This window comes from Crocodylus porosus, unplaced genomic scaffold (assembly GCF_001723895.1).
Source record: "Crocodylus porosus isolate Cpor-Errol unplaced genomic scaffold, CroPor_comp1, whole genome shotgun sequence".
Taxonomy (NCBI): Eukaryota; Metazoa; Chordata; order Crocodylia; family Crocodylidae; genus Crocodylus; species Crocodylus porosus.
In genome coordinates, this window is record NW_017728918.1 from 20,964,252 (window position 1) to 20,983,362 (window position 19,111).

The 19,111-nt window shown below is 43.5% G+C and overlaps 1 protein-coding gene across 1 annotated transcript in view; it reads left to right on the top strand.

Moving 5' to 3' along the window:
• NBAS (neuroblastoma amplified sequence) overlaps positions 1-19,111 on the top strand; it is a 364,123-nt gene that overhangs the window by 191,333 nt on the left and 153,679 nt on the right. Inside the window, exons 36-38 of the mRNA XM_019538135.1 lie at positions 5,615-5,782; positions 6,609-6,722; positions 6,985-7,108. Of these exons, the coding sequence (XP_019393680.1) occupies positions 5,615-5,782; positions 6,609-6,722; positions 6,985-7,108 (406 nt within the window). The remainder of the gene's footprint in view (positions 1-5,614; positions 5,783-6,608; positions 6,723-6,984; positions 7,109-19,111) is intronic.

The window sequence follows — 19,111 nt, forward strand, 5'->3', positions numbered from 1 at the left end:
CGCTGGCCCTCTTCCCCCAGACCTTCTGATCCCCACCAGTGCTGGCAGCACCCAGTGTGGGGAATTTCTGCAGCCACTGCTGCCACGGCCACTTGCCTCTGCACCGGCTCTTCGGTTCCATGTCGGTGCTGGATGACTTCACTGCTGCGATTCCCCCACAGCTCCTCTTGCTCCCAGAGTTCGCCCCGCTGCTCTCTTGGGGTCAGCTTTTATCTCCGCCAGGCAGCGTCTCCTCCTGATGTCATCCGGCCCCAGCTGTAGATGGGTGCAGCTGATGAACCGTGTGGGCGTCTCTCCTTGGCATGCTAGCTTGTTCCTCCTGTATCCTGCAAGAGGTTTTTTTCTTTTTTGTTCATCCTGGGTTTCTCTGAAAGTGTGGTTTCCTGTTCACCCTTTCTCTCGTCCCTGGGACACCTTAAAAAAAACAAAACCAAAAAACCCAGGCAGGTATTCCCTTGACAGGGAACTGGCACCTACTGCAATACCAGGCCAGAATCAAACCGAACAACCTCCCATTGGTGCCAAAAATTTGCTACATTTGAACTTAGCCAAAATGGCCAAGAGGCTGATGGGAACCTAGCACAAAGATAGGCCTATGCAGCCCATCTACATAAGATACAATGTACTGCCCAGTGTGTTCAGTTCCTCACAGTGCCAGCTCATTCTGAAGTCAAGGTGAGCTACTGCACTGAATACATTTCAATTTCCTCTGCAGACCCACAGCTGAGCTGCACCTTTCTTCCCATTTCTAATGATTCCTGTTTCTTCACCATCCTTAAATGTCTGGCAAGCAGCATCAAACAGGGTCACCCAGAATCCATCTGTTGCCCCCTCTCTAAGCCTGTCATATACGATTAGTGTTGCCCTGTCCTCCATGAGGTAAAGCTGGATCAGGTTGCTCTGCATCTCATCTGCATATATAGTTTGGGAGGTTCCCAGGACTTGCGACAAAAAACACACAATTCCAGTCATGAGTGGAGGCTAATTAGCAGCTGAACTCTTTTTGAGGGATGTATCTGGATTACACATGGAGACTGAGCAGTTCCGAGCTGTTGGGTCACCATGGCTTGAAATGATCTTTGGTGGGGCCCAGTCTGTTGAACAGTATGGTATATCATGAACTCTTTGGCTTTAGGCTAATATCATGCACCATTTGTGCTCCGTATAAGAAGGTACAAAAGTGCTGCTTAAAAGTATGTTTGTAGAGTACCTGTGCTAAAACTTGAATCAGCTAAAAAAAATGCATCAATTCATCTTTCAGTGTTTTTGGAGTTGGTCCTTGTTTCCATGTGCTTGGGGAGAGCAGGGTTTGTGCGTTGCAGGGGAGTGCCTATAGGGGAAAAACTTGGGGGAAAATGAGGCAAAGGCACCACCTGACCTTCCTGCCCTCCCCACCCCCCCGGTATATTTTCTCTGCTGTAGCTACAAGTGGGTTTCACATTCAAGGTAAGCCTCAATAATTAGATTCTATACCTGGAAAATTGTAACAAATCTATACATTTTTCCACAGGTAGAATCTAAATATTGTGGGGGGGGGGTCTTATATTCAAGGTCATCTTATATTCAAATAAATATGGTACACTGTCAAGTTGCAGAGGGGTTTTTCTTCATCATGAGGGGGGCATTAAATTAGTGTGGTAAGAATCAAGAATTTTGAAGCTTTTGAAGAAAAGGTTAAGCTTCACTCAAGATTGTTGTACCTTTTTTCCTATCTCAGTGTGACCGACTAATTAGTGTGGTAACTGGAGATATTTTAATATGGTTGATGTAGGAAAGCCAACACTTTAGCTGGAATAAGCAGATGCCTGCCACCCCTGGAGAAGCTCAAGTTCTCAATAGGAGTTCATTTGTCACTTGATTGTTACCAAACTCTTAATCTAACTTCCTACAAAGCACCCATTTATCTTGGCAGAAGTGAAGCTTCTCAGTTCAATGACTTGACTGCTTACTCATCACATACAAAAGGTATAGATTCTTATATTTTAAAAGACTCTTTGAATACCATTAAAATGCCTGTAACAGAATTTACATTTAAACTCTTGTCCTGTAAGTGCAGCTCCATAGAGTCCAGTCCTTATGCCCACACAAAAACTTTAGTGGTGTTTTCAGCATGCTCAGAATTGCGTGCAAATTCAGGGCATTAACAGTGCTTTTCATATTTTACAAAAGAGTAATGATACAGGCAGGCATTTTCAAGGCCTGTTTTGAGGTTTTTTGTTTAATTTCTATCCCCTGGACTAGTAGACACCAAAAATGGCATGTGGGCAAGTCTCTGATGCATATTTATTCTTTCATTATTTTCAGGCTGATTAAAAATTATAGTTCTTGTTTTATTCTTCCTTTGATAGACTAGCTCCAGTTTGGATTCTCTCCTGAAGCTTAGACATACGCTTCTCTTAGCTCATCTTAGTCACACGAGCTAAGTACAGACAGTCAAAAAGCCTGAGGCTGAATTGATTCAGTCTTTGCAAATTAATCTAAACTACAGAGATTAAACTGAGAAACAACTGGGCACACATTTATTTTTGATTCAGGAAATGCAGTCACATGTCTGCAGTGGCTCAGGCCAGAAGCTGGGGGGTGCTAGAGTATGGCTTTCTGGCATGTAGTCAGCATGGACTGTGTGTTTGCTTCCTCTTTCTGCTGCCCCAAGGTCCCTGGGATTTGCAGTCCAGAATCACAGCAGCAAGACTGCAGGGTTGCTCATCACTTCTTCTGGCTTCCAGACACAAGGCTCCTTCCAGGTGCCTCTGGGATTTCTAATCCACAGTCACAGCCAGCAGTAAATTGGAGTGGGGGAGGTATGTTTAACCCCACTCCCTGGCCCCAGACCCCAGTTGGGGTTTGCCTGGTGGGGGAGGAGGCAGTAGCCTTCCTCTCTCCCCCCCCACCCAACCTTTCTCTGCTGGAGCAGTCAACCCAGCCCAGTCTGGGGCTGGAAAGCATGCTGGGATGCTCAAGGACTGTGATTTAACTTGAACCAGGAAGGGGCCTGGGACAGAAGTTTTATAAATCAGTTTGACCAAGACTGATGTTACATTCAACCAAGTTTACCTTAAACCACTTTCAGCCATTTTGAAACTGGTTTATGTGAACTGAACTTATGTTCTGTTACAGGTTTAAACCAGATTCTGATCACTTAAACTGGTTTGTGTGTAACTTCTGTCCCTAACTTAAGGTTAGGGCAGGCTTTTATAATCTTCTACATTCAAATCCTCACAATTTACTTTAATTACTACTGGTAGCTATATGATTTGGTTTGTTAAAAAAAAGATAAATTGTTTCATAAGCAGTAAACACTTTTATATCTTATGATTCTGTTTAAAGTAATTATTTCAAAATTATTTTCCTTAGAAATAGAACTAGGAAAAAATCACGAAAATTTAAGAACAAAGACTAAGGATTTGTAGTTGTCTGTTCAAAATGTTATCCCATGCTTGTCAAACAGCTTGTTATTTCATGCTCTTCAGGCGTTAACCAGCCTTGCAAAGGCCCTACTCTGCAAAACACATGTATATGTCTCTATTTATTGAGACAAATTGGGGTCAAGATTATATTTTTAGCATATATTCTCTTATTGTAATGCCTTAGCTCTCTGAAGGCAGTTTCCAATTGAGATCTAGACTTTTTAAAGCTAGTAGCTTGCTTTGCATCTCAGGTGTGTGCATGTGATTGGATGTGTAAGTTTATAATGAGCATATATATAGATTGAATGTATAGCTATGGCAAGAACATGGCAGATGGCCTTTTAGATGATTAAGTTCATATTTGTGTGCAGAAGACCCAGTAATTACTCATGAAAGAGGAAATTCTCTTCTGGTATATGTGGATTGAGTATTGTTTGTGCTATGGAATTTTATTATAATGCACTGGCAGAGAAGTTGTCCCATAACATTTTGCATTGACCTTAGCCACCTATATTTAAAAATGTACGTTGTTTAAATTTAGTTTAAAAGTTGGATAATTGTTTGTGGTTTTTTCCCCCTGCATTATCAAACATTTTCAAGCATCTATTTGGAAATAGCAAAAAATGTAATAAGAAGCAACAAGAACAAGGAGCCCCAAACCATGAATTTTCTGGAAATGACATTTTAATATAAAAAGGAGCTTGCACAATAAGTATCAAGAGGGAGTATTTTCCTTTAAACAGAACCAAAGTATATCCTATTGCTATTTATTTTCAGTGACAGTAAAGATTCTAGCATGTTCTGCTCAGCATGCCATTCCTTCAGCTAGTGAAAAGGGAGTTGAAATTTCCAGTTGATTGTTCAATGTTGGCAGGCAGTCTCTTCTTTGAATCTTCCTATTACTATTAATAATCAAGAACTGCTTGCATTTACACATTCTCTTGCAGGTAGAGCAATTGTGGTGCCTTTTTAATGCCAGAGATAGGTTTGATGCTGAATGTCATCTTTGTTGTTTACATTTTTAAAAAATTCTTAAGTAATGGAGAGCATCAGACCAGATGAAAGCTAAAGGAAAAAATAATTTGCTCACTTCAGTTTAATCCTTCAGGACTGCTAAGAGAATTCTGATAATGGTTTTTTTTAAGTATTGTATCTAACTGCCAGACAATACTAGACACGTGGTTTCTGAAGTAGGTAATTTCTCAGTTTTGTGATTGCACATCTGATAGATGGATAGATAGATTTTGTGAGCACAAAATCACTCCTAAAAAGAGACAATGTAAAAGCCTCCATAGAAACTGGGCCCTTAATACAGATGAGAGATGGCTGTTTTAGGCCACCTTCCATTTTTGGTTATGTAACTCTAGGAATCAGTATTTCCCATATAGTTGATAATAAAACTGATTAGGGATAAAATGATGCCCTGGTGAATGCCCTGGGCATTTTGTTACAGATTTTAGTGGGAGTGGGATTTTACTTTGACAGTCTTTTTTAACCATCGGTCCCGTCCGTGTTTTTTGTTTAAAACTGTCCCCAAGTTACTGAGCTGAAAACTGGTATATGTTATGCAGTTATGATCAATGGTATATAATCTCATGAGGCATAGACTACTAAAGTATATTTTGTATTGTATTATTTAATCCTGTAAAACATGGGAAGAATTAATTTAGTCCTAATAGAATGGAAATCATTAATAACACCTCTGCTCCCACAGTATTTTTTTGGATGTTTTCATTTAAATGCTTAGACAATTCATGATGTATTAACCTACATTTGCAAAACTCTCTTGACAATTTTAACACCAGACATGAAGATACCTTTCCTGAGACTAGATCTATTCTTTGCCAAAAGTGTTTGTATGCATGTGTGAGATCTGTTCAGTAACATGTTAGATTTGAAGCATAAATGTAGCAGCAATTCATTTGTATAGACTTCAGGATCTCAACGGAACAGTGGGGCCAGATGAACAAAATGAATACTACAAGCTTCAAAAATGCATAATCAGTGTTTGCATTTTTTATTTTATTTTATTTTATTTTATTTTATTTGTTTTGCAGCTGGTTGCTACATTGGGTGGTAAGTGAAATAGTCCATTAACAAAACTTGCCAGTGTGTTTCTTATATTCTTAGAGATTTGGCAAGGCAGAAGACCTAGAGCAAAGCATGTTTTTCTAATGCTTGCCATTGTGTGATGCATATACTTACAGGATGAAAGCAGCTTTTCCTCTAACCAGTCTGCTGACTTGTTGTATTGGACAACAGCTAAAACCATGAAGGTTCTGTCCAATACGACTATGACTACAAAAGCCATGCTACATGCTGTCAGTGATGGACAGTGGTGGAAGAAATCGTTAACTTACCTGCGGCCATTGCATGTAAGGAGACACTAACCCTCAACATTATGTATGTAGTTTCACTATTAAATGTATAAGTCACTTTGCCTTCAAAGGGACCTACTGGCTGAACCCTGGAGCCAAATACTGATGCTTTTGCTAGTAGATCCCAACTCTAGTATGGGACTGTAGAGTATTTCGTTTTAAGATTTTTTTTTTTTCTCTTTGTTATTAGTTCCATATTGCCACAGTCCATTTTTCCTTATTTCTTGCGTGAACTATGGTTTCAAAGAGGAAAAGCACAGTCCAAAGCTAGTAAAATTGCAGGACTTTTGGGATGACAACTATACGTAGTCAGAAAAGAATTAAAACAGTGTTATAGTTTCTACTTAAGTCTATTTCTTTTCAGTTTGTGTTCTGTTTATCTTTCAAAACATCTATTTTTCCTTATCCTATTTTCTCTGCTGTCTCTCTTCCTCAGCCTATTTTTGCAATTTTTTTTTAAGTTAAGTTTAAATGTTTCAAGTTATTGGTAACAAGACAGTGCAAGATCTGGATCTATGTGGGCATCTCTCTTGTAGTAGGCAGAGTCTCTATCTTGTGACCCAGTGACAAAGTTGCTGACCTCCTAAGCATGGATTCAAGGCCTAGCTCTGGCCAAACTAAATAGCAGGGCCTTTCCAGACTGTAATTCTCTGCCTCCCTGTGTGTGTGTCTCTCTCTGTCTCTCTCTCTCTCTCCAGTTCAGTTGTGCATGATTTTATACATGCAGTCTTTGTTATAGATTTGCCTACCACCTGAATATATGGCTGTTGATTTTTAATAAAATATTGTTGTTGTCCAGCTGACCTATGCTTACAACTTTCAGGGTCAAGAATTTGGAGATGTAATGAAAAGCAGGGCTGGAGCAAATGCCACAGTGGAAAAGCAGGGCTGCCATCCTTTTTATGAGTCTCTAATTCTTGATCCATACATTGCAGATGTAAGTTTAAAGTGCATGAATAGTTCAAGGGTCTCTGTTAAATGCATCTTAAGGCATTAAAATCTTTGCTCTTTAATGTTGCTATAGTTATGTAATTTTGTTTCAATACTATTGTTTAATTAAATCAGACTAATGATTTGATATTGTATGCAGCAAATTAAAACAATGAAAAGTATAGGAATGAGCTTGATTATTGTTTCTGATGCAGAAAATTATGTAAAATGCAAATTAAAAATAATTGCAATGTTTTCTATTTTAAAAGTCTGAAGCAACTTATGCCGCATACCAGCACAGCTCTTTGGAAAGCTTTGCAGAAGTGCTGCTAAGAACAGGAAAATTAGCAGAAACAAAAAGTGAGGGAAAAGACTTCTTTCCAACTACAGAAGGTAAACGATATGCTCAACTCTGTATATTTGTGTGTGTGATGGATAACAAACATGAGCTATATGTAGGCAAGGTTCTTTGGGTAGATGTGATGTATTTTATTAGACCAACTAAATAGTTGGAACAAGTTCTTTGCAAGTTTCAGGCACAAACACCCTTCAGGCTTTGGGAGACTCTGCTGGTGTTACGATTTTTCCAAGGTAGAAAAGAAGCTAAAATAAACAGGACACCTGTGAAGATGCAAATGAGTAGACACTTGAAGGCCAAAGGGTAGAGATGGAGGGTCGGGAGAGAAGGGAGGGAAAAGTGTGAAGGAGTGTCAGTGGTCAGTGGTAAGGCCAGGTTACCTGGTGTGTTAGATCAGCATTTCTCAACCCATGGGTTGTGACCGAAAAGTCATTGCAAGAGTATATGAAAGGGTCGGGAACAAACTTTTTAAGTGGATTCTCCTTTAAAGGAGGAAAATGTAGAAAACCACAGCTTTTTCCTTGCAGGCTGGCAGAGTTCCTGCCCCAGACACCCCATACCCTGCCACACCCCACACAGGATTTTTTTCCAAATATTTAGTTGGTCTAATAAAAGATATCACATCTACCCAAAGAACTTTGCCTGCTTATGTCTTTAGACCAACACAATTACAACCAACAATCCACGAACCTTATGTAGAGTACTCTACTATATAAAGAGTTGTAGCTGTGTTGTACTCTAAAGTAATGTTTTGATATTTTTTAAAAAGTTGGTCATGTTGTCTACCAGAATATTTATCAGAATACAAAAAAAGTACTTTTTAATCAGTCAGTAGAGTTTCCGGATTTCCCAAGAGCAGGGCTTTTTAACCTCTTGGATCATTGTACCTCCCGGCAGCCGGATGCGGGGCAGTGTATCCCTGGCTGCTGAGTGGGAGAGGGGGGAGAAGGAGGGTGGTGCACAGCTGGATGCCAAGTGGGGGAAGGGGGGAATGGTGTGCAACCAGATTCTGGGGGTGGGGGAGAGAGGGGTGGCTGCATGTGGAGCGGCAACAGCTGCTGCATATGAACATCCCCCTCTGGGCGGGCAGGCGGCACCTGCACAACAGTGCGGGGTGGTGCATGGCAGAGCTGCATCCCCGCCCATCCGTGTGTAACCCCTAGGGCCTTCTTAAGTACCCCAATGGGTATGCATACTCCCGGTATTAATAGATCTGTTACGGGCAGGACAAGCCACTACTTGAAGGATGGTATCTATTTAATAGAAATGGTCAAGCTGTGCACTTAAAGAATATCACTGACCTACAGGTAATGAGAAGCAGTGATATGTTATATAGGCCCCTGGTGCACAGAACACTTAAGACATGGTGAACCAGTTATCACATCTTAAGTTGTTACCTTGCCACACATTAATTGTTAATTCAATTAATGGTGTGAAAAAACAATGAATAAGCCACAAAGGTGTTATACAAAAAACATGTAATGTTTGTGCCTGGCTTCTATCATGTCATTAATTGAATGTGTAGCCAGGCTGGGACTTCCATCGCCTAGTGTGCCCATGCAGGGGTGGGAGCCCATTGGCGGTGACACCGTCAGCTGGATGCACCTCCCTAGCTGAGAGCCCAATCAACTGGCAGGGCTCACAGCTGCGAGAGCTTTCTACTTGCTTGTGCAGAAGGATCCTGAGCTCCCCGTGCACCTGTAAAATGGCAGAAAGTGCTATTGTGGGGGTTGTGCATCAGATCTCATCACATCCCTGGATATCTGTCAGGGGCCACGGTGCATGTCATAGTATCTGTAGAGATAGATATGCATTCCTTTTAAAATTAGTTAAGATATTGTATTGTTTTGATAATATACTGTCTTTGGGTTGCTTTTTTTCCAGCATTCTATTTGCCCCCACAGTTGCTCATTTAAAATTCCTGGATTTCCTTGAACTTTAAGAAAAGATTCAGATTGATCTATGGATTATATTTAGTTGCTTATTAAAAGTAAGACCCTCAAATTGAGCATTTCCATTTCTTTTTGTGCAACAATTATGCATCTCTTCGTTTCAGCTGCCTCCTGCTGGCTTAAGAAATGAACTATTAAAATATCTCCATGCTGTTAGTGTCCTTTGAAGGAAGATGTCTGTCTAATAGTTTGCTCTATGGGGAGTTCTGCCATGACAAATTAATGTATTAGTTCACGTGAAATGTAAAAAAAAAAGTCTTGAAATAAAGCTTTTTCCATAAGACATAAATTTTTCACTGCAAAGTGATCCTATCCATCCAATTAAAAAGTGCACGTTTGTGTTAAGAGTATACATTGGACCAACTCTGGATATATGACTTGTTTTCACAGGTTTTTGATAACCTCATAATATAGTACATAATTATGAGTATTGAAAAGTCAGTAGCAGTGATTTTATGAGGATGGTTTTAGGCTGTCTTAGTGTAGCTTGAGTTTTAGTATTTGTTGAACTCCTGTCAGCTGTGAAGTGGTACTGGTTGCATCAGGCTCCCACAGTTCGGCTGATCCGTGCATGTGCTGTCAGGATACTACGACTTTTGCTACTACTACTAACAACCTTGTCAGTTGTAATCAAGAGCCTGCAGATTCCAGTTCTTAGTAACAAAGACTTTTTGGGGTTTATTGCTCACAATACCACCAGAACCCGACATTATACAGATTCAGGCATGACACCTTTGAGGTTTATTTGCTGAATATGGCACCAACATAAAGTGGGGCCCCTACCTGATGCAATGTATTCAGGGTTCCCAGCCCCCCTTGTATACACTGATCAAAACAACTTTGTCAGTTCCACCAGTCACTAAATGTGTTTAGGTGACATCATTCATATATGATTTTCACTGGACATTGTGACTTTCTTCCAAATAGGGGGAACTGTTTACCAAGACACCATGGGTACGGTTTTAGTATCTTGTACCCAAGTAATCTATTGTTTATTAATGCACTGGCCTTCTGAGATGTCTAGATGTTTGTACTCCCAGTTTTTTCAGTGCTTCCACTTAGGTCCTGTATTATCTGTTTTCTGGAGACACCAAGCAAGGCCTGTGGCTCAAATTGTTACTGAGACCTACTTTGCTATATGCTGTTAACAGGCTTTTGTACAATTTCTATGTGTATTGATCCTGTGTGATAGTGATGGTTTCTACCTGGATTGGTCAATGAACAAACCATCCATGTTCCATTAACATCTACAGTATTTCATCTATATGAATGACCTATTTTGTCTTGTATATGAAAAGTATACAGGTTTCCAACTGTATGGGTCTTACTTAAAGAAATGGGAAAGGTATGAGAAACAATATATATTGCTTTGTAATAGCAAATTCTGTGTACACCCAGAACACTTGTTACCATCAAGTTTTGTATTTTAGGTTCTGGTTGTTCTAACTCATCAGTTGTTTATAGACTCAAATTTTGTGATTGGGTATTTGCCCAGGGATTTGTTTTAACATACACATTTAAATGTATATAGTGAAATGGGAACATGTTTGTTTAGGTCCCACCTATTGCTTCAATTTAGTTCATTCAAATGTAAATTTAAATAACAGGACAGCATGTACTGTGCTTTATGAAGTTCTCAGTTGTTAAATGTATCATTTTGCTTCAATCTCATTGTTATCTTTCCCCACTTTTGCCTTTTTATCCCCCCCGCTTTTTTTCACATCTTTTGCTTGGTTACCAGGCAAGCAAAGCTTTGCTGTAACTGATCCACACAAGCTAAGGAAATGCTGACTAAATTGAAGTATTGTAAAGTGTAATCAGCAGTGGCTCAATGTGTATTTGGAAAGAAGTATCAAGTGGTGTTCCACAGGGCTCTGTCCTAGACCTGGTATTGCTCAGCATCTTCGTTAATGATTTGTATGGATCTGGGTTTTCTGTTTCCCATGGAAAAATGTGGTAAGGCCCAGATTTTCTCATTTTAAGGAGAAAAGCATGGATTTTCTCCTTGAAAGGAAAAAAACCCATGGAAATTGATGGGTTTCCCTTTGCAGGCTGGCAGGGGACACCATGTGCCTGTGTGCATTCACCCATGCACATGGCTGCCAGGCAGCCCAGTGACCAGCACTCTGCAGGTAAGTCTGGAAGGGGAGGAGCAAAATTGAGGCCCCCGACTGTGACTGAGGAAAGGAGTTGCGTAGGGCTGGGGCTGCTGCCCAGCTGGGGTGGTGTGTGGGACTGGGGCCCAGGGCCAGAATGCATGGCCACAGGGCCTGGGTGGGAGCAGGACAGAGCCAGGGGTGGTTTATTAGTGGCTGTGGGCTGGCTCCCCACTACTGTGTGCACTCCCAGATGGAGGTATGGGGGGTGGCATGTGTGGTGGTGGAGAAGGGGCTGCCTGCTGTTGCCTCAGCAGCCCGGTGGATGGGACCTGGTATAGCAGGGCAGAGCAGAGCGGAGCGGGACAGGGAAGGTCATTGCAAATGCTGCCAGCCCCATGTGGTTACGGTGAAGCATCCCCTGCCCACCTAGCAGCAGCAGGGGTGGCAGCATGGAGTTGTGCCCCTTGCTGCTGCTCGGGGAGGGGGTGCCTCACCATGGGGTTGAAGGCTTGCAGCAGTAGCAGTGAGCTTCTCCACCCAGCCATGCTTTGCCCTACCCACTGTGCTGCAGAGGTCCCTGGGGGAGGGCAGCAGAGTGGGGGGCCCTGAGTCCACATTGGGCAGCCTGCATCCACCCTCCGCCCCCACCCAACAGACTCTGCTGCAGCCATACCATCCATGAGGGGAGGGGGAACCAAGCTCCGCACTTTGCTCCACCGCAGCAGCTGTTGCATCCCGTGGGTGGCAGCCCAGGCTCAAGTGCTGCTGGGAGATGGGGGGCAGGGGGCTGTGCACCTGGGTCCCTGGCCCCATAGCTCTGGCAGCTGCAGGGTGCCCTCTGGCAGGCTGATGCTGGCAGTCGCCAGGCAGCCACCAGGTGCCTGATGAGGGCAGCCATTTTGGACCTAGGGCTGCCCATATAAATAGGGCAGCTTTGCTGCTGTAGGCCAGACAACAACATTGCCTGGCCGTAGGGCTGCTGGTACCATCTGGAGGTAAGGGAGGAGCTGTAGGGGATGGATAGGAGGCTCCTAGTCCTGAGCATGACCTAAAACTGCACCCTGCTGGGAGTGAGTGGCCTGGTGGGGCTCTGCCACGGGATCCCCTAGGAAATGCCATGCCAGTTATCACCCTGGTGAAAAACAGGTAGGGGTGCCTTAACCCTAGCCCTCACCTTTGGGTAAGTTGCGTTCCATCAGAGGTAGTTGCAGGTGTGTAAACCCCACAAGGGAGAGTGCAGCCACGTACGGCCGAGGCCACCTGAGTCCTGTGGGGTTCAAGACCCCAACAGGGAAGGTTGGGGTCAGGCACGGCCAAGGCCACCTGAGCCCTGCAGGGGTTTGAGACCCTGAGAGGGAAGGTTGGGGCCAGGTATGGCTACAGCTACCTGAGCCCACCAGGGAGCAACCCCCCCTCCCATGGCCTCAGTGATCTGGTAGCCCCAAGTGAGGGGGCAGTGTTGGGGAGCCCCAAGCAAAGGGGGTGATTGTGGAGCCGCAAGTGAGGGGGCAGAGTTGCGGAGCCCAGAGCAAAGGGGTAGTTGTGGAGCCCTGCATAGGAAGGGGGGGGTCTGTAAGATCACAGACAAGGTAGCACCATGACCTGCTGCTCCAGGGCCAGAGTGAGAGTCCCCTGTGAGACCCTGGGGCACCAGTCATAGCGTGCAATACCCCAGCTTCCCACATACAGTGAAGGGGTACCTGAAGAGAGTGTGGGGCTAGTGAGGCCGAAGGTAGAGTGCCCCCTCGACTGGCCCATGCTGGGGTCAGGACCGAGTAAGTCAAAAGGGCCAGGCACCCACCGTGAGGGGCACCAAGAGTCGCAGGCCTGGGACCCCATCTGGCCTTTGAGGTGAAGCCAGGGCCTGTATATGGCCAAAGCTCCTGAGTAGGGACCATGCTCGAGAGGGGAGCCAGCTATGAGCGGCTTAGTAGCCCAGATGAAGGTGGTGTAGACCTCCTGAGTGGAGGGTTAACAGCAGGGTCCTTCCAGGAGGATCCTGGAACCTAGGGTGGGGCTGGTGTGCTTGATAACATCTACCCTCAGGTGAGGCAAGTAGGCTAGCCCCAAGGCGGGGCAGAGTTGTGGAACACCAGTGAGGGGGGTGGCCCCAGCGAAGGGGGCCAAGATCAGTTGCCCCTGTGAGGGGCGGTCTATTAGCCCCAAGGCGGAGCAGAGTTGGGGAGCCCCAGTGTGGGGGTAGTTCCTAGTAAGGGGCAGAGATCTAGAGCCCCAAGCAAGGGGGCAAGGAAGCACCCCAAGTAAGGGGGATAGGCCCATGTAAGTCTCCAGATGCCTACGGCTGAGGTTTGAGCCAGGATGAGTGAAAGGGGGGTTCAGCCCCAGAGTGAGAGGTGAGTCTTGACCCTGGTAAATCCTCTGCTGCTGGGAGGCAGCGTGTGGGTCAAATGTAACATCTGTAGTAGCACCATGACCTGCTGCCCCAGTGGGGAGTGAGAGTCCCCTGTGAGACCCTGGGGCACCAGTCATGGTGTGAGGTACCCCAGCTTCCCACGTCCAGGAAGGGGGGCCTGGAGAGAGTGTGGGCTAGTGAGGCCAGAGGTAGAGTGCCCCCTCAACTGGCCCGTGCTGGGGCCAAGACCGAGTAGGTCAAAAGGACCAGGCGCTCACCGTGAGGGACACCCTGAGTCATGGGCCTGGAACCCCACCTGGCCTTTGAGGTGAGGCCAGGGCCTGTGTAGGGTCGAAGGTCCTAAGTAGGGACCATGCCTGAGAGGGGAGCCAGCTACCTGGAGTTCAGCAGCCCAGATGAAGGCGGTGTAGGCTGCCAGAGCAGGAGAACCAAAGAAGGGTCCTATGAGGAGGATTCTGGAGCCTAGTGTGGGGCTGGTGTGCTTGTAACATCTGGATGCCATCTGTGAGGCGTGGGCTGTGGTGTAGGGGAGGATCGGAACCGCAGATAGCATTCCTTGGCATTGGAGCAAAACATGGGCAGCCTCCCACTTATTCAACATCTACTTATTAATTTTCCAGCAAGTCAAGGCAGGCGGCATGCCTGGAGGCAGATGGGAGGCTGGCTACGGCTGGCCGGAGAAAAGCCCACTTTGCTACTGGCATCAGCAGGGCCGGGGCGCTGTGCGCAAGGGGTGAGGTGCACCAGTAGGGCTGTGGGTAAAGGGGGGCTGTGGATGGGGAATGGCATGGGAAGGGCACCAGCATATCATGGCTGATCAGCACCAGAAAGCAGAAGGTGGTTAGCCGCAGCTGGACCCATGTCCTGGTGAGTGAAGGCGGCAGGGGAAGCACTGATTTGTTCTTTTTTTTTTTTTTCCCATGATAAAAACCCCAAATCAAATGCTGATATTGTATAGGCATCTATAATTTGTTTGATTATAGTGACTGAGGCACTGGTAGGCTTCCAAATTACTTTAAAATTGTAAGTATATCAATAAAACATTGTGTTTAACTGATACTGATATAATGGTGTTTCATTTGAATCATGGAAAAACATGGATTTGGGGGTTCTTAATCAGAGAATTTGCACATTTTTCGTAAAATAAGAGAATTTGTGATTTTTAAACCAGAATTCTTGATTTTTTTTGGAGGAGGGAGTTTCCCTCGAGTTTGTTTATTTTATACAATGTATAGAAGGATAGTTTGCACAGGTTTTACCTGTGCAAAAGTAAACTAAGTACCAAATTGGTGGTGCATGCTCCTTCCCTGAGAATAGCTTCATTCTGAGTGGACAAAACCAAAGCATTATGGGCTTGACCCGAAGCTCATTGAAATCAGTGGGAGTATTTCCATTTCAGTGAGATTTGGCTCGTACTCTAAACAAGGAAAGAACAACATATCATATCCTAAAGTTGCTTTGATTTATGTTCCGAAGTAGGCACACCAATATTTTGAATTGCAAAAAAAAAAGGGGGGGGGGGAAATTCGTGCAAGAGAGACATTCCCTCTGAACATAGATCAGGAAGTAAATTTCTTCTCTGGGTTGTAGAAGCATCAGCAGTAATTTAGACTTTCTATGAATAATTTGAGCTTGCTGGTCCTCCTATTAAGACATGAGATACTAAAAATAAGACAGATCATATAATTCATGGTATCCTTTACCTGTACTTTCTGCTTTTTGCTAGAACGGTCATGGCATCAAATTCCACAGCAAAAAAAAGCAATGGTGGTCCACACAGTGTGGTCTACAGAGAAGTTTAAATTCTTCTAAATTTTAGAAGACAGATCTCTGAAAGTAGATAGCCCACTATTGTTTGTTATTTAAAAGAGAACTATTGCAGTATATTCTGAAGTGCCTGTATTTGCAAAGGCTGTCTTGAAATAAGCCCTAATGCATGGGGAGGTGGAGTAGGATTGGTAGTAGAAATCTGAGGTCATTTGAAAATGGAATTGAGAAAATATTTTTTCTTTAAAATCTGTGCATTTGCAGATCTCTTATTCTTTCGGCATGGCTTCAAACATTGGATCTAATTCTCCTGAAATTGATCCCAGTTGGAATTTGTCTCAACTAGTGTGGTGCTCACTATTCTTTGAAGACAAAATACTAAATCTTTCTACAGCTATTAAAGTTAAAGCCTTTGAACTGAGTTTCCAAAATAAAGCAAATTTTCTATGAAACCTCAATGAATATGAGCTCTTTCTCAGAGTGTTCTGTTCTTTCTAGTGTTGCAGCAGAACTGAAATGCCAGAGCCATGAGGAGAAAAAGATGTCGGGCTGGGGGACACCTTTCCCTGCAGTAAAATACTTGGCCTGGAAGAGAAGTGATGGCAACTAGATGGCTCAGTGTCTAGTTAGTAGCCAGCATCAAGTGGAGTGCCCCGGGGGTCAGTCCTGGGGCCAGTTTTGTTCAATTTCCTTATTAGCAATCTGAAGGATGGGATGGATTGAACCCTCAGCAAGTTCCTGGATAATACCAAATTGGGGGGTATAGTAGATATGCTGGGGTGTGGGGCTAAGATGCAGAGTGACCCAGACGAATTGGAGACTTGAGCCAAAGGAAGTTTCATGGGGTGCACCAAGTACGAGTGCAAAGTCCTGTACTTTGGACGAAAGAATCCCATGAACTGCTACATCCTGGAGACTGACTGGCTAAGCAGCAGCTCTGTAGAAAAGGACCTGGGGGTTACAGTGGACAAAAAGATAGTTATGAGTCAGCAGTGTGCTCTTGTTGCCAAGAAGGATAATGGCATACTGAGCTGTATTAGTAGGAGCGTTGCCAGCAGATTGAGGGAAGTAATTGTTCCCCTCTATTCAGAATGGGAGAGGCCACATCTGGAGTACTGTGTCCAGTTTTGGGCCCCCCAGTATAGAAAGGATGTGGACAAATTGGAGAGACTCCAGCGGAGGACAGTGAAAATGGTTTGGGGGCTGGGGCAAATGACTTATGAGAAGAGCCTGAGGGAACTCAAGGGGGAAGAGATCGACGTTGTAGACCTCAACTTTAAAAAAGCCTTCTATCTGGTATCCCATGATCACCTCTTGGCTAAACTAGCTTGACATCACCACGATGCGCTGGCTGGGGAACTGGCTCTGCAGTAGGACCCAGAGGGTGGTGGTCGACGGGAGCCAATCGTCTTGATGCGCTGTGACCAGTGGGGTCCCACAAGGCTCTGTCCTAGGGCCTATACTGTTTAAATCTTCATCAGTGATGTGGACATTGGCGTCAGAAGCAGACTGGCCAAGTTTATTTAGTCCCCAGCAGACAAAATAGAGGGGATTTGATAGCAGCTTTCAACTCCCTAAAGCAGGCTTCCAAAGAGGATGGAGCTGGATTGTTCTCAGTGGTAGCAGATGACAGAACAAGGAGCAATGGTTGCCAACTGCAGCAAGGGCTGTTTAGGTTAGATATTAGGAAAAACTTTCTCACTAGGAGGATGATGAAACACTAGCATAGGTTACCCAGAGAGGTGGTGGTATCTCTGTCCTGGAAGGTTTTTAAGGCCTGGCTTGTCAAAGCTGTGTTGAAATGATCTAACTGGGGTAGTCCTGCTTTGAGCAGTGGGTTGGACTAAGTGACCTGAGGTCCCATCTAACCCAAATTTTCTAATTTCTGTGTTTCTATGATGCCCTGTTCAACATTGTTCCCATACATATACATGCCTGTGTTCTCATCGTCCAACCATTTTCCCATTAGATCTCTGTCCATCTGGGAGACAGAAGTCTGGGTTGCCCCTTCTCTCCAGATCTCTCTTATTAAAAGAAGCTCTAAATACTCTTTCTTTTTTATACTACCACCAATATTGAGGAAGGGATATCAGGAACACAATTCTTTTTCCTTCACTCACCCAGTAAATTTATTTTTAAAGAGTAGTTAACATATTTTCTCAAAAATAGCATGTACTTTTTTCCCAGAAATCAGCTGGTGGGAAATGTATGCACATTTTAAGCAGGAAATACAGTAATAACAACTTCTGCAGCTCAAACGTCTGTTCAGGCAGTAGAAAATCACATATCTGCTACACAGGGGCCATATAGTGAGCACGTGTGGCACCCTTGCTCCTGACTATGGACACCTTTCTTTTTCCCGTGCCTTCAGCAGGCTAACTGAAAAACCTCAGTACAGTTATTAATGGAGACACATCATAGAAACAGATGTAGGATTTGGGTGGAAGGACTTGTTCTTGTATGAATCAATTCTAGATCAACTGCTGTTACGTAAGCTGGATATTTGGCAGAAAATAAAAGAGCGCTGATAAATTATTGGATTTACTTACTGAATTGTTCACTAGTAAGAACAGCACACTTGTAGGATAAATCTGAATGGTCTGGTAACCTGGATGCGATTTAATGTGTGTTAATACAGATGATTACCAGATCTTTTATCCAGGAATTTAAAAAAATGTAGGTGTTTTTACAGGATGTGGGATGTGTCACGGAAAGTCATGATTTTTGAGCTTTTATGAATAATAGCAGATAATTCCTGACAAAAGTGTGACAGGAGAAATCACCAGCTTAAAAGGGTTTTCTGTCTGTTGTGATCTGGTAGCATATATAAGGAATCGGGTCCATGGGGACAAGAGATGAAAGATTCATATTTCCCATCTAGCTGGGACAGACTGAAGCAAGAGGAGACACCTGAGAATAGTGTTTTGTTGCTGTTTTGTGATGCTCATAAGTTTTATGATTTGATCGATATATTATGCCAAAAGGGAAGGACTTTAAATGGCTGTGGCAATAAATTGATGGTATTCCCCTTCTCTGAATGATGGAACAGTCCCCTTGTTAACAGTGAACTCTCAATGCAATAGTGTAACTGCAAAGGCTAATGTACAACAGTATCATTTGCACTTTAAGAACACATTTTTCCATATCATGGAAAAAAGATACTTGGTTCTCATGCAACAGGTCTCATCAATGTATTATTTAATTAACAAATTATATGGGCAAATACACATGAACATTGCTTAGAAGTCTGAATCAGAAGTTGTTAAATTGAGTAAACTCAGAGTAGCAATTTAGTATTATCTAATCTTAATTATATATATTCTGAGTTTATTGAACAAAATATGTTTCTTGTGTCTGATTCCTCAATAGATGACAGGTTAGATTTGAACTATGACAACTTTAAACTTGTCAGAAAATTCTTTAAAACTTAAAGGAGATGGGAATAGGAATCTGGTCAGTTCTGGCTGGGGAATCCTGACGGCTCAGGAGACAGATGTTTATACACAAAATAAGGTTGTTTGTTTATCTGGCTGCTTTAATGGATGATGATTTTTAAATCAATAATTGCTGGTTGTTTTCCTCCTGTGAATGTTGCTTTGAAAGATCCCATTCTAGGGTTTCCAGAAAGCCATTTGGTTTATGTGGTGCCAATCAACTTACTAAATATTTTTTCTTTGATCCTTGGTTTTAACAATTCCAAATCTTCCTGATTTTTATTTTTTTATTAAAAACCCCCAAAACCTAAAATAATATAAAGTAAGGAAACAGTGCAACTCCTTTTGAAGTCGATAGCAAAATTCCCTTTGGCTTCGGTGGGAACTCCAAGAAGTGTTCTAAGCTAAGATT